We start from the raw sequence: 15971 nt of genomic DNA on the forward strand, positions 1-15971 counted from the left end.
AGAGGAGCTGCTACTGAGCCTATGGGAGCAGAGACATGAAACTACATACACAGTGGTTCATAACTGAAGAGTTGGTGAAACCCCCAACGGTTATCCACTTGGACAGGGCAATATGTCAGGTCACTGCTAGGACCAAATTAGCCCTGATGGATAATAGGAAAGTCCATAGTTGAACGGCTAGGGCCCCTTTACCCTAAAAAACTGATCTGCTTTTTGTATACATGGCAGCGTGCAGCTCTGGTCTGAGATTCGCAGGCTGGCACGGAGTTAGGACCCTGGAAATCCAAGAAGCAAAACAAAGCTGAACAAATACATAGTGCAGTCACTAGTGACTAAAAGGCAACACCTAGTGGCTCTCCAATGATCTACGTGAAAAGAATTATTTTATTTTCCGTCCCAAGTAGACAAAATAAATCACTGTCACAACAGGCCCTTGTTGCAACCTTACTGGAAGCCTGAGCAGAAAAAACTAAAAATTGGATGCTCCATGGAAACTGAGCTAACGTCACAGGGCAGTGTAGGGAACTGCACTGTCCCTGCCAGGTCTGTGGTTAAAGGACCACGGTCTCCAGGCTGAGGGCTGTCAACTCAGCATCTTTCACCAGCACTAAACGTTCACATACAAGGTAAAAAGAAGTCCTGCGGGCCAAACTTACAATGAGCATCGTTACGAGGAGGTTCTTCTTGGTAACTTGAGCATGAGAGAAGATGTAGTTCAATACAGCATTCATGTCACTTTTGTTCTCTTCCCGAAGGGCGAAGACACACTTGTCATAGTGACCTGCAGTCAGAAACGAAACATAAGGACCCACAGTATTGTGTACAGCCTGCACACAGGGGTAGCGCTGGATGCATCTGGCTGGACACATTTGGTTATTTTCTTAACATAACTTGGTGAATCTGAGGGACAGAAGCATTTTTACTGGAAACTTTAGAAATCTTAGATGGTTTTAAATACTGTGCTGTCACTTGCTTTCATCAACTCCAATGCCAAATCAATGCTTTGTGAATTACACCGGGAGAGTGGTGACGGCTTGTTAAGAAGGGGCTCTTTTTCACTCAGAGAAGAATCAGAAAATAACCAGATGGCATGTGAGATCATCTGCTATAGTGAGTTGATGTGGAAATGAATCTGTGGGTATGTCTATACTGCAATGTAAATCCAGGGTTTGAACTCAGGCTCAAGTCTAACTCTGTCTGTCTACACACAAATGACACTAACCCAGGGCTTGGAACTAGGACCCCACGGGGGTAGACGGTCTGAGCCTGAGTCAAGTTGGGACCCAGGGTTCAAGCCTTATTGCTTTGCAGTGTAGACCCAGCCCGACTAGACTTGTGCTCTGGGAGTCCACCAAAAGTATTCCCCAATCCCACAGGATGACTTCCTTTGTCCTCTGCACAGTCAAGTTTGGTCGACAGTCAAGTTTTCCCACACTGTGAACGAAGGGTTAGAGCGGCCACACGTTGGGAGGGTGCTAGGAAGTCTGGGATATGGGTAGTTGGACTCCAGCCCACATAATGCAGTATAGACACCAAAGCCCAAGGCTGCAACCCAGGATTCAACAATTCCTAACCTGGAGTTACAAATGAGATGCTCAAGTCCTGGGTTAACCAAGCCAGGGTCTGCTAACTCGAATTCAACTCACCCTGGGCTCCTTTTGCCTTATGGACATACCCTGTAACACTAGAAAGCTTGGCATGCACAGGGGGCAGGAGGGAAGAAGAGCAGAACTGAATCGGAAAGAGCGTTATCTGCAATAGCTTAAAAGCAGCGGTGGTTCACTGCCATCCTGTGACTGGTAACAGTATTGCAAGGTTCACATTGAAATACCTGGCTATGGTATTCTGCATGGAAATCGGAGAATTGTTCTTTATAAAAAGGGAGCATTGAAAAGTCTCCTGATACCTTACAGCGGTTTCAACTGAAACAATGGATCTCTTATTGTATTCCATTTTCTTACAGTAGCATTTACTACTGCATTGCCCACTTATTCTCCAGCTGCCATGGTGGTTCTGATCTTAGCTAATTTCTTGACACTTCTCACATGCTCAAGTGCTCAGAAGTCAGGAAATAAAACAGTTTACAAAGCCATGAATCTACATTTCAGTCTCCAGCTTGAGAGAGATAATCGGGGTGGGGGGGTGGGGAGGGGGAACCTTTAATCATGGGCCCTTGCAAACAGCAAGAACCAGCAAAAGGCAGGCACAGAAGGTCAAAATAAACCAAACATGAAGGAGCAAAGAGTGGGTAGAACTCTGCCTGACTGAATCTTAGAGAGCTCAGAAACATACAGTGAATTAATGAATCATGTTTTGAATTCTGCCTCTTTTCTGGAGCGACTTCAACCCTGAATCACGTAAAGTCTCAGCTTACAAGGCTCTGGAGTAATTAAAAAAGAGTGCATGCCTATAGAAGATGCACCACACTTACACAGCTCAACAAGAGGAAAGGATCAGAGAGGGACTGATGAAGTCAACTGTCAGCCTCTGTTGTGAAGATGTTCACAGCACTGACGCAAAAAGAATCAGTGTCCTGTTAAGGCACCTAAGCAGCGGGGAGGAGAGCTGAGAGGATGTGGTAGATGACGTGTCTGCCGGGGGGATGGGCACGAGCACAGGCTTAACCTAGGAGGGGAGTTTGGTGGATGGACTTGTTGCTGTGTGCACCTCCCTGCATGCTCCTACCATGGAGGCTCACCACACTGGGAGTTTAATGATTTAAAAAAAGCCCTCCTAAACAGTGACGCAAAAGGAAACCTGTCAGGCCATGCCACAAGGAGCCATGACAAGCTGGTCTCATTTGGAAGATGCTTTTAGTGAAGCCTACAGGAGGCGCTGTGCTCCTCCCAGAATTCAAATCCTGATGTGTTCAAGACTTACCATGCTGGAACTGAGTCTCCACCTTTAGGTACTGACGGAGCAGATCCATCACCACAGCTTTCATGTGGCCTCGAATACCACTCCGATACCTGCGGGAACAGCAAGGGAAGGTCACTGGAGGACTAAAATGCCATTGTCCTGCTTGTGAAAGGCTCTGAGAGTCAATACAACTGAACAATACAAAGGAAAACACACAGAGATGCTCCCAGGAACTCCTGGAGGTTCAGCGCAGTCAGAATGAACATACAACCTCTGACACACTTCACATGAGCAGCACGCCACACGGCATGTTGAAAACACTTCCCAGAACCTTCCCAAACCCTCAGCTTCTAGAGCTGTGAAAAGGGTGGAGAAGATACCAGCTACTTGACAGAATGCCCAAGACAGCCTCATTACTAAAAGACAAAAGTTACACCTGCTTCCTTGAAGGGAAAGAAAAAAAAAAAGCGATCTACAGCTTTGCTTCAGCCCTTGCAGGCAGCAAAAAAGAAAAAGGAACGGAGGAAGGGATGGGCTCCCGTGAACAAGCTCACCGTTGCACCAGCTGCACGATGCTCTGGGTGTTCATGAAGAAGACCTCGCGCTCAGACTTGCGGTTCAGTGTGGCTGCATGACTGTCCAAGATGTTGGCGATCTAAGAGAGAAAAAATAGTCCCATGCTGGAGAGGGGGATATGGGTAGAGAACATTGTCACAGGAGCAAAGGATTTCTGCCAGACCAGGTGAGAGCACTGGGCCACCAAGCCCATTCTCCAGACTCCAGCAGAGGCCAACATCTGATGCTGCAGAGGAAGGCAAAGTACCCTCATTATGAGCCAACCTATTGTGCAATACATATTTCTCCAAGACCCTACAGCCAGCAGCTGACACCCTGAATGCCAGTAGTAGTTCAGAGATTTCTTTAATGTCAGGAGGAAGCAATGAGATCATCCAATCTCACCTCCTGCAAAACACAGACTGTACAATTTCACCCAGTCATTCTTGTATTGAGCCGCAAAAACTGTAGCTGAACAACAGCATATTTAGGATACAGTAGTTCTGAGCACAAGGTCAGATTTCCTCCAAACGGCCAAACATTTCTACTGCAACAACCTGCTACTTGTTCACAGATGAAGGAGTTACTACTTTAACTCAAGCAGCAGAGATCCGGGGTTTTGGCAACTAAGGTCCAGGGTTCAATTCCCATTGCTCTCCATGGGCTATTATACAAACCGACCTCCCTACCAAGGCCCCACTTTTCACCTCAAGCTCATCTCCAAATAATTCAAAGGTATTTTCCCTCCATCCCAAAGTGACCTGTTTTGCTTTCCCTTTCCAAAGGGCTGTTCATTACCTGCTGGCTTGGAAACTGGCAAAGGACCGAGGTGATGTTGCTAGCATACTGGGCCATCTCCTTCTTGATGGACTTCTCCACATTGGGTGGGATCCTCCCAGAGACACTGGTCATGATGTCCTGAAGCTCCAGGAGAGGCAAAGATGGGTCTCTCAGGGTCTTCATTAGCCGCTCAACCCAGTCCTTCACCTGGAGACAAGCCAGAGAGAGGACAAGAACCAGATGCAATATGGAATGAAGGGAAGGGTGGTCACATCGAGGCTTGTTCAGTGTGGCAAAGCAGTCCTACAGTATGACCCCACCTGGGAGCCACTCTCGTTCAAGGGGTGCAGATCAACATGGGTGGGGAAAGGTGCAGAACCACTCCCTTCCTTCACCACATATGCTAACTCGATGGCAGGTAAAGCTGCAGGGGGCTGCTTGAAAGGCATGCACCTTCCTTGTCCTCTCCCAGTGTGGCCCCTAACATCGCTGGCTGTGGAAGCAGCTCTCCCATACTAGGCTGCAGGCATAGGCAGCAGTCCTGCAGCCCATCTGGTCTCCTCTTCAGTTCTGACTTGGGTGGCACCAATGGACACATCCCCCTCGTGCCCCCAACCTTCTGGAAATAGGGGACTGGGGAAAGGAATCAAGGCTACCAGAGAGGTAGTATATGAGGCAGGGCAGGGCAGTGTAGTGTAGTGTCCTGCCTCTCAGTCCCCTGCTCTAACCATTAGAGTTCATTGAGCTTGTATGCAAATTGGCTTCTAATATCCAGGAAGAGTTTGCCCTCCACCTGGGACAAGCGATCAGTACCTTGCCGCTGAAGTAGGGCTCTGGCAGGCAGTAACCATTCATCACATTGACGAGGTTATCGAGGACACAGTGAAAGACACGATGGAGCTTCTCGCCTCGGAGGGCTGTGCTGTGGATCTGTGGTAAGGTGCCTGTATGCAGATCGGCCTGCGAACACAGCCAACAGAGAATAAAGCGCCTCCAAGCCTCCTCCCACATGGCATCAGCAAAGAGAATCACACTTGCTTCTCTCTCCACCCCCCACTTTTCAACTGGAGACCCAATAGCCTACAGCACAGGGGGGAAATTAGACTCAAACAGGAGGATCTCAGGATGGAAAATCCTCTTGGACAGTCATGGGATTTTTGTTGGATCTCAATGACTGCATTCCCCTGTACCCACAAAATAAGGCCCCCAGCCTCTTTCTGATGAATTCCAGCTGATCTCAGTGTCCAGAACCAGAAACAACAAGATCTCAGAGAAAGATTCAGTCGAAGCCAGTAGATACTGCACTGGTGCTGATAACCTCGCCCCATCTCCCATAAGATGATTAGGTACTAGCATCCATTTTAGAATAGTTCCTTTTTCTTTCACCATTCACATCCACCCACCCACATCAAACCCGACTTGCCCTTAAAGACCCATGTCCTCCACCCCAAAGATGATCCATGCACTGGCTCGCTCCCCACTTGTCCAGCTTTGCCAAGACTGTTTGTACCAGTCCCAATGCTCTTGAAACCGGGGTATCCATTCCTGTCTGTCAGGAGAGGTTCAGTTAGCTATCAGGAAGAACTCTCTCTGTCTCACAGTACTGCAGGTGTTTGGAACAGTCAAGTGGCCAAAGAAAGTAGTGGGTGCAGGGAGCATAAATGTGTTTGAGGAAAGGATGAGGCTTTCCCCACCCACCTATATCACCTGGAGATCAGGTGCTGAGATAACAAGGAATGAGTCTGAGATAAATGTCTAGATCAGATCTGAGAGAAAGGCTCTGTAGGGTTTACACTTCCTTGACTTCTTCCTTTGAGACAAAAGTCACACGGTGAAAATCTCAGCATGACATGGGCCTGTCCTCTGTTGCAATTCAACACCACCACTAGAAAATCTCCAGGAGCTTCCTACCTGCTGAACCCTGCTGGGATCATCCAGCTGCAGTTTAGCAATTACACAGCCAGGGTCCAGCACTGCCCCAGGGCGTTTGACATAATGGATGCAGCCTGATTCTGCTGCCGACAGCGTCATCACCATTTTCATCACCTGCAGCAAGAAGACAGGTTACACGCTCAGATTCCCTAATTCATTCAAGGTTCATGCTTCAACAGCCCCCTTTCTATGCCACACGTAATCTGACTAGCAAGGGTCTTTTGCATTCAGCAGTCACCCTGAAAGGCTTGTAGTGCAGATGCATGCTGGGAAGGAAACCCAGGAGCCCGTAGTAAAGGGCAGAGCAAATGGTCTGAATGCAAATTAGAGCAACAGGAAACCAAACTCAACCAATGGAATCTCATCTCTTCTGGATTCTTTCACCTCCAAGAATAAGTAAAGGTTCCATGCTGAGCACTGGACTTTTAGGCAGCCTGCAACTCGCTGCCATGGCTGTGATATCCTAAAGGTCAGACATCAATGGCAGATGCCATTGGAATATGCTGGCTGGTGGGTTTGTGCACTACTGGCTTCCAGTGGAGGGAATTAGAGCTATTGGCCAGAGTGTCATAGGCTCTATAGAGCTCTTCAAAGTAACAGATCTCCCTTTAGTTCACATGTAGGAGCCTTGTCCTTGGAGCAGAAAGATCTAGGGTCTATCCGTGCTGTTGCTGTGGAAAGTAGCCCAGCAACCAACGACTGGTAGGTTCTCACCAAGCCATGAATATGTTACAATATAAAAGAGCTTGCATAAATAACATGATCTACAGTCTGATACATTTCTCCTACACACTGTCCCTAATAACCACCTTAATCCCCCACAATCCACTCTATACCCTCCTCTCTAAAGTCTGGCTTGATCCCTCTCTCTTGGACACAGCCCCCATCTTTGCCCACTGTGCCTTGGGAATTGCTTGTCCTCCCCCTCTTTGGGAGTTAAGTAACCTCCAAGGGGGAAGGGAGGAGCCACGCTTAGTTTCAGCTTCCTCATTAACTCATCTGATCAAGCTGATAAATGACCAGTCAGTAAGAGCAGACATAATTCACTGCCCCACCCTGTCACTGGGCCTGGGCCAGCCCTGCTGCAGTGACCACTTAGCCCAGAGGAACAGCAAACCTTTTTCACAGCAGCTATGAGACATGGATTGTCCATCTCTCACAGCACTATGGTCTATTCCTCTTTGGCCAGTCCCACAGCAAGGTGGCCACCACTGTCTATATGTGCTTTCTTTACCACTGGATATTGCTGGGAGGTTTTGCCTCCCACTGGTACATTCATTAAAACACAGGTTTTAACATTTACAGTGCTAAGCTATCTCTTCTCCACCCAGCAGCTCGTTTTTGCCTTCTGAGTGGGCACAGACAAAAAGCGGGGGGGGCGTGGAATACTGAGAAAAAAATATCACAAAACATTCCACCCACCACCATCCAACCCCCCAGTTTTTCACTAAAGTTTCTGAGTATTTCAAAATGTTCCTGCTCAGCTCTGCTCCCAGGATTGAGCATCTGCAGCCAGCCCAGTCCCATGTAGCTCTTTTACCTCAATTTCAGCAAAGCACTGGCCTGAGAATACATGTCCCCCATCCTCCACCACATACTGGATGAGCTTCCCAGCCGAGGGGGAGCGAAGGAGAGACGGATCATTTTCCTTCTCAAACACGCAGGTCTTGTTCCCTATGGTGATGCGGTACCTAGGGAAGAACACCTCAATGGAATGCCATGTGGAGTGTATAGGAGGGAGAAATCCAATCCCCCCAGCCCTAGATCATAACATACAAGTAGCAATTATTTGCAGTTTAGTGACTTGGTTCTAGAGGTGAACATCTGCGTAATCAGGGCTGCGGGGGTCAGGAAGGCATTACCATCGACCCCTAACATACGTACAGCATTGCTTCTTCTGAATCAGTGGGTAATTGGTCACTGAGGGAGCCTGGATGCTGGACCCAATGGACACCCAATATGAACCGGTCTGGTAAATTCTATATAAACCAAGATCGACAATACTGGAGGTTGGATGTGTTAACACAAAGCTGTCAAATAGCAAACGCTCACCAAACCTCCCACATCCAAACTCCTCCAGTGCTCAGAGTGACACTCGAGAAGAGCAGGCAACACCCTTGTGGTGAAATGAGGAGTTTCAAAAGGCATTTTGTTTAGATTTTTATAGCACCTTACAACCCAAGTCTTTCATAGACTACTGGCCAGATTCGTTAGAGTCAGCACAGAGAAGGAGGCCCGATGCACCCCAAGGGGGTTATGTGGTATAAACTCCAGGGACTGAGAGCTGAGGAAATGCACTGACTCAGCACATCCACCACCTAGGCTTGCTAGGCCCTATTCCCGGCAATGCCACCAACTTCTCTCATTGTGTTAAGCCCTCCACTCAGTGCAACTGCAGGATACTGTGCAAGGGTCTATGCGGCCATAAACCAACAAATCTGAGCCTGCGCATATATAAAAAGGTCACTCGCCCAGCCTATGGAGTGGAATACAACAGCTGTTCTGCACCAGTGGCAGATTTTTAACAAGATAAAGTGAAAACGAACTTTCCAATGTAAACTGAAAGGGCATAACTCGGCAAAAAGAATATAATCACCCGAGCTGGGATTTGGCCAGCATGTGCTAGCCTCTCTTTTTGTTTTGCCCCCACCCCTCCCCCCAGAAGTCACCACAAGCAGGGAAGAAACCTCTTTCCGTAAAGGCGGAGGTCTCCACACTATCCGGTTAGGTGGTGTGTGGGGAACACTAAACTCCCACCTTCTTGCAGAGACGACATCTATCCACTCTAACTACCAAGGGCCTGTAGGAAACTGGAATGTAGGCTCCCATTCAGCTCAACAACCCACTGCTAGCAAACCAGATGGGCAACCTAGGAGTTCACCCATCTCCTACCTGGAAGGATGAGGTTGCAGAGTGGCTGGAGAAGAAAGAGAACCACATATCATATTGGTGCATCGCATTCCAAATCCTGTTTCCAGCTGCAGGCAACCCCAAATGCTTCAGATGAAAGCAAATTTCTTCCCCTACTCCTGTCCCTAATAATGCACCTACCGAGCTCTTCAGTATCGTATAGTAGTTGGGGGGATTCTTTCCTGACCCTGTGATATGCAGCTGAGGCCTCAGACCATGACATTCTATTAACCCATCTTGGCATGTATGTAAATTGTAAGTGACTATAAAGGACCCCTATAGCGGAGGTTGATACCTGTCCACTTCTTCTTTCATGTAGGTTGTGTAGCTGCTCCCATCATAGGATAAGAGCAGCCCTCCGTCACTCAATCGGTGTACCTCAACCTCCACGTAAGAGTTGTTCATGACGACCACATAGGAATTGGGAGACTGCCGGGTCACCTATGGGTCCGTGAGCAAGAACATGGAGCAACATGTAAAGGAAACGTGGTAACATTGACATTATACTGGTTGGAGCACCAGGCAGGTTCCTTGGTTTCTGAACTGACTGTTACATTCAGTAATAAATGAAGATGTCTCAGGGAAATGTGGGTCACTTGTTTTATTTTAGATAATTCATAAATAAAACACTCTTCACCACCTGCAGGGTGGTGCTGGGTACTGAAAATTTAACGTAAAAACAGGGGTCTTGCAGGGCAAAGGTGTGGCAGGGATCTCACTGTAAGTGAAATGTAATGGAAGGGAGGGTCTCTGAGTGGGGACAATGCATGGGAGATTGTAGAGAAGTTTCCAAACCCACAGAAGCAGAGAAAATCCCCTTCCAGTTCTCCTTGTCTCCTTCGCCCACCATCCAGATTTGATTTTAACTTGATGATCCTGTTCCCAACAGTCACTGCAAAGCCAAGACAGTGCCAAGCAACACGAGATCCCTCCAACCCACAGTGGAGAAGGGTCTCCACATTGTACTGTACCTTTAGCACGTACTTCCTTCCATCATAGATGAGTTCAACATCCACTGTGTTCAGCAGTGTATGAGCAGGCAGGACCTGACCCCTGAAAGAGGGACACATGCAAGACGTTACCTTTCAGATTCTCTAAATGGCCACTGAGAGGGAGAGAGAGGGGGAGAAAGAGAGAGAGAGAGAGAGTGTGTGTGTGTGTGTGGGGGGGGGGGGTTAAAACACAGCACACAAGTATTTGGAGACCGCACTGGCATGGAGATTGGACATCTAAAACCTTAAACCATCCCTCCTTAGGAGAGACATCACTCTCAAACCCAACATATGTTCATTCCCATTCCACATAGACCTGTTATATCTTCCCCTCCCCCCACCCGCCCCAACCCACCTGCTTTACTGATAGCGAATGATTTGCACTGAAACATCGAACACATTTACAGAACATCTTTGTTGTGCTCAGTAACAGCCCCATGTGATTAAAAGCAGCTTTTCACTACTATGCTCCTTGGATCCCTCGTCCAGCGCCGGGGGCCCCAAACATGGGCCTGGCAAGGCTGACAGCCTCATTTGGAAAAGTGTACCTGTCATGTCAGACTCAGTCCGAATTAAAATGTTATGACTGGTCTCCCAAGGACTCCCAATCCAGTTTAAAGCAAGCTAGAATGTTAGGGGGTTTCTGAGCACTGGTAGACGGCACCTGATGAATAGCTCTGTAGACTTGGACTACAAAACAGGGACAGCACAAGATTTGGCAGTGCAAGCTTTACCCAGGCTGTCCTGCCAATGGATCTTAACTCTGTTATCCATTCAATCCCTGGCCTCTCTCCTGAGACTGCCAACAACTATGTTTCTCGGAGCCACTGGTGGAGGATTTTTTTGGAACACGCATGGACATCTGTCCATCAGGAACTGGCCTAAAAATGCTCAACAGCCACCAGGGCTAGAGAACAGCCATCAGATGATAACAAGCTTTAGGCACTTCTGGCCTGGGTTGCATTTGGGCTATGTATGATTTGAGCTTTTTATGACGTCAACGATCTGTGACTACTGCTAGCCACAAAGAGTAATTTTACCTTTCCAGAGAGTGCAGGAAGTTGGAGACGCTGTTCCGGAAGCTCACGTCAGCTACATGCAGAGCCCCACACACTACCCCTAGCATGGTGTCAGGCCTCTCTGCCTAGAGGGAAAAGGGTTTGGGATGAAGGAAAACCTCAGTCTTTCCACATGCTCAATTCCTTCTGCTTTCTCAGCCCTCCATCCTGGCCTCTCCCTACTTGAGAGGGTCAACCATGTCATTATGCTCAGTTGCATTTGCTGTCAAAGGCAGAAAATCCCTTAAAATGGTTGTAATACTTATGGTAGCCACACATGAAAGCATGCCAGTAAGCAGGTCACCTCTGCGCTCGTTAAAGGAAACGATTTCAGTTTTATTCTCACTGGGCCAAATCCTGAGGTACTGTACGAGTTTTCACTCTTGTCATTTGTTTAAAATTCCCGGTGAAGACAACAAGCCTAATTCTCAGTTACACTAATGCTCCTTTACAGGTGCTTAAGGACTCTCTATACTGCCAAAATGGGGTAAAAAGGCACAGTGTCAATGAGAACAAAGCCCAATAAATTTTTTTCCAGAGTCCTTACTAAGGACTGAGTAGAACGTCATCGTTAAATCTCTGTACTCTCTGACTAGTAAGGGCCAAGCTTTCGAGGTAATGAAATGTCTTTTCCTCCCCAATAAATCAACCCCCACTCCCCAAAGTTTATAATCCCCTGAAGCAAGTGGGTATACCTGCACTTTCTCAGAGATGAGCCTGTCCAACCAGCCAGTGTCAATGCTGTTCTGCTGGAAGCTTTCTGTCTCCAGCAGTTTAATCAAGTACTCAACAGTGGTTCGGAAATCCCCACGGATGGACAGTTCCTTCAAAGCCACCACCATGTTGCTGAAAGGAAAAGGAATTCACAAACCACTTCTCACTAGCAGTTTGTTGTGACCTGGTAAGTCTAGACAGTTACCGCAAATTAACATCCCCAGTGAGTCACCTGGAAAAACAAGTTAGTCATGCCAATAGCAGATGAAGTGCGTGCACACATGGGAGCAAGATGCTATCCATGCACCGCGCCTGGGAATGAGACGACATCAGTTTCCTCCAGCATACACTTGGGATGTACCATGTGCCTTTCTGATTTTGTCGCTATTCTTTTCTACTCATCCTTCGTCCTGGCTTGATCGTCATTGCTGGAGATCTTGGTAAATGTGGTTTCAGTGGAGTGAAAAGACCAAAAGCCAGACTGGAGCGTGGCATTGAGTCTGCATAAGGTTTCCGCTACAGATTTTACTTCAAAAGCCACTCTTCCTACGGGACATTTGCTAAAACTGTATTCTTTGCATCCACACCTCTCAACCGTACCTGATTTAAAAGGTACTTCATCCACATTAGTACCAAATTTACCATTGTCCAATACAAACCTGGCATTATCCCACTGATTATTATTGGCAATAGTCAATGCTGAATAACGAAAGTGATTTATGCTCTACACATTTTTACCTTTCAATCTGGTTGGTTGTGAGAGACACAAACTTCCAGGTCTCAAAGGATCTTTACGTTATGAGACCCAACAAACTGAATGGAACGGTGAGTTCTACTCCCTTTCATGCTTACCATAACCCACAGAAAAACATTTCTGCAAGAAAAGCTCATAATATGACAGCTCTACTAGAAATTAAATCTATTCAACATGTATAGGATACTATTGGGCAGATGTTTAGTAATGTTCCGTTTAACCCTTTAGAGAAAGCCAGCCTGTATGGTACATGTTTTCCATACTTTCATTCAGCTAAAAGTCAGGAAAATGCCACCCCTATGAATTTTTATAAAATATTAAAAATTTGGTAAACTTTTTCATATATATTTATATTAAATAGGTCTTGCAAAACTTAAGTAGGAGGTTCGATTTTCGCACCAACTCTGTAAGTGGTACTCATCAACTTTGGGGGTCTTAAGCTCAGAGGATAAACCATCTGTAGGCAGCAAGAGCTTCTCCTTAACAGAACATCGTTTATAATAGGAAATTGAAAAGGTGACAAACAACAAGGTGTAAACAGAAAAGCTCCCATGCTTGGGATTCAAACCTAATCCTATGACCCTGAGTGTGCGGCCCTTCCCTTCCCCAAGGCATTCTCTCCCCACCAGCTCCTAAGCAGCCACTCTTATAGAGGAAGCTGAGTTAGATTAACTCCTTGTTCATTGGCAACTAAATTACAGTTGTCACAAGGGATTACAGATCCCTTCCAAGAGGCTAGGTTTGCATACAAAATCGAAGTCACACATGGAGTTTATGGGGGTTCCACATGAGGCACTTGTAGGACCAGGCCCTCTATAGAGCACCGAGGAGGGTTTTCACAGTGAGCTAGTTCCATATTCTAACCACTTTCCTGGCTACTTACGAGATGGCCTCCTCACGGTTCTCTCCCCAAGAGAAGCAGTGACCAAACTGAGAGTCAGCAAATTCGTGAAGCCCCCCTGCGGCAGCGACACTGAAATAGCCCCAGACGTTTTTATTGCTGCGAAAATTCAGTTCTTGAACTGTTCCAGAGCTGGGTTTAAAACCCTACAAGGAAATATATTAAATGGTTATGCACCCCAAAGGAAAAGTAAATGTTACACGAGTAGTATGCACTCGCCAAAAACACACACACACACACACACACGGGAGTTGCTTAGGCTACAGAGATAAGCAGCGCGTCCCAGCACTGGGATATCACACACTAGGTAGGGTCAGGCTGCATCCACATTGGATGGGAGACCTCCAAGATAAACCCAAGTGCTGTAGGAAGTGATGTAAAAGATTCAATACCAATGCACCAGAATGGGTCTAAGGAGTGCTGTGATGCAAGCGATGCCATCCGTGAGAAATGACAGGAAACCAAGATCCTATCCAAGGTCTTTGTGGTCATTAACCTCTTAACTGTTAACCAGCTACTGTGCACAGACATACTTTGTGTGAGAGAGCAAACAGTTCAGGAGCGACGGAGTTCAAGATCCTGACGCACTTTTGACAAGAGTATTATTCTGATTGAGAGATGGGGAAGGTTTTATCATACTATACAATACTCTCTCTATTACTAACCTCAGCCAAAAAAAGGATTTCGCAGCTCACTTGAATTTGGTGCAGAAAGTTCTGGGTTTGATCCTTGCTGATGACTGTGTGCGCGAACCATGGCTCTTTAGAATGACACCAATACTACAGAAACAAGCACTAAGTGGAGCTTTTACCTCATCTGGATTTTCACTGGTGATACGAGCAGCGATCACATGACCCCGTGGACAGGGGACATGGGCTGAGTTCTCAAAGTCAATGGGTACATCGCCCCAAGGAGACACACCATACATTACTCGGATATCTTTGATCCTGTGCAGGGGAATCCCCATGGCAATCTATAGGAGAATATAAAATACAGTAAGCTAAGTTTTACTTCTCACATAAGTACCACTTCCCTGAACCTTCACAGGTTCACTCCACCCATCGTCGGTGGCGGCTGGACACTGGTTATATATATTACTGTGATTCTAGGGCTCTCTTTTCAGGCGTAATGTCACAATTCTTTACCTCAGGATGCACCCAATAATAATGTTTTGCACCTCTTTACCTGTCCGCCTCAAAGTGCTTCACAAAGATGGATGAATATCATCTTTGTTTTACAGAAGGGGAAACAGATTCAGAAAGGAAGTCCTTTGCCCAAGCTGACAAGGTGAGTCAAAGAAACAGCTGGGAATGGAATTCAGATGACCCGACTCCCTGCTCTGTGACCTGGTCATTGGCCTGTACATAAGGCTACCCTGTCTACCTAAACAATACATATTTCATCGGAATCTGCAATACAGTCAAGAGAGAGAACATGCTCTTTGTGTAAATCCAACATGCTCCAACTGAAGCCAAAGGGCTAAATCTGGCTGGCAGAATTGCAAAACACAGGGCTTGTGGCTGCTCTCTTCCAGTAACTGCAGCTTGAGGACAAAGTTGATTAACTGTGGTGTCTTCCTGCCAGTGAAGTCAAACAAATAATTACTGTTTATCTACCAGGGAAGAGATAGGGAAGAAAAACAGCAAGGAGCATTTATTAAAACGTATATGCCACTATGGATTCTGGCATGTTACCATCATGGCGCTAACTGTGTCACTAAATTTAAGCACAGCTGCATATGGAACAATTACTACAAATGTATTAAGACAGAGAGTCTGGCCTGATTGGCGTAAGTTTCAGCATCCTGAGCTGCTCCTTTTGGGCAAAAGGATGCTTGACTTTAAAAGCCAATGATGAACAATTGTTTTTCTAGGTGATCTTCCACACCTGCGCATATCTGGGCATTCAGGCATGTGAAACAAAAAAGCCTCCCTTGTAAGTCAGGAATTTTTACCAGGAGCTGCAGGAATACATCTTAATGCCTTTAAAAAAACACAATAAGGATGTCAGGAATTACCAGATTCACTGGGAAGTCTGGAGAAAGGCCTTGCAACGGCTCCTATTTCTGGGAAGCCAGGGAATAGGTACCGAGAAGCTTTGTGCTCTCACAGGCTGCTCATGTGAACCAGTTTGTTTATTGTATAGAAGCTTGTTGAGTACTTGGATGAGGAATGTAACAATTCCACTTTGGGGGATATTGAATATCAAGGATGGTGTTACTGGATAATGTTGCCAGCAATTTAAATATTTCTTAATTGGACAAACAGCAATTTGAGGGGGCACTACTGGGTTAAAATTATTAAAGACAAATTTTCTTATTAGTATTGCATTTAATAGTTCTCTTGTTAATATGCCAAGTCTCATGCTTTCCCTGTCATATCAGTGACTTGATCAATTAACTTGTACATGACTCATCTGTAACAACACCGTGAAGCTGAACACTGGGAATGACCCAGACAGGAGCCCCCCCAACTCAGATTCCAGTGGAACCGGCTATTTGTGCTCAGACCTCTCCA

General features: G+C 46.6%; 1 protein-coding gene across 2 annotated transcripts in view; it reads right to left on the reverse strand.

Annotated features, from left to right (window-relative positions):
• Positions 1-15971, reverse strand: part of ACACA (acetyl-CoA carboxylase alpha) — a 185559-nt gene that overhangs the window by 132939 nt on the left and 36649 nt on the right. For both annotated transcript variants that reach the window (XM_074974614.1, XM_074974613.1), the window contains 13 exons: positions 14267-14428; positions 13438-13601; positions 11782-11932; positions 11069-11172; positions 10008-10089; positions 9332-9477; positions 7667-7817; positions 6106-6240; positions 5008-5154; positions 4213-4401; positions 3414-3514; positions 2881-2969; positions 657-781 (listed from right to left, as the gene is read on the reverse strand). In XM_074974614.1, the coding sequence (XP_074830715.1) occupies positions 657-781; positions 2881-2969; positions 3414-3514; positions 4213-4401; positions 5008-5154; positions 6106-6240; positions 7667-7817; positions 9332-9477; positions 10008-10089; positions 11069-11172; positions 11782-11932; positions 13438-13601; positions 14267-14428 (1746 nt within the window). The remainder of the gene's footprint in view (positions 1-656; positions 782-2880; positions 2970-3413; positions 3515-4212; positions 4402-5007; positions 5155-6105; positions 6241-7666; positions 7818-9331; positions 9478-10007; positions 10090-11068; positions 11173-11781; positions 11933-13437; positions 13602-14266; positions 14429-15971) is intronic.

This window comes from Natator depressus, chromosome 17, assembly GCF_965152275.1.
Source record: "Natator depressus isolate rNatDep1 chromosome 17, rNatDep2.hap1, whole genome shotgun sequence".
NCBI lineage: Eukaryota > Metazoa > Chordata > Testudines > Cheloniidae > Natator > Natator depressus.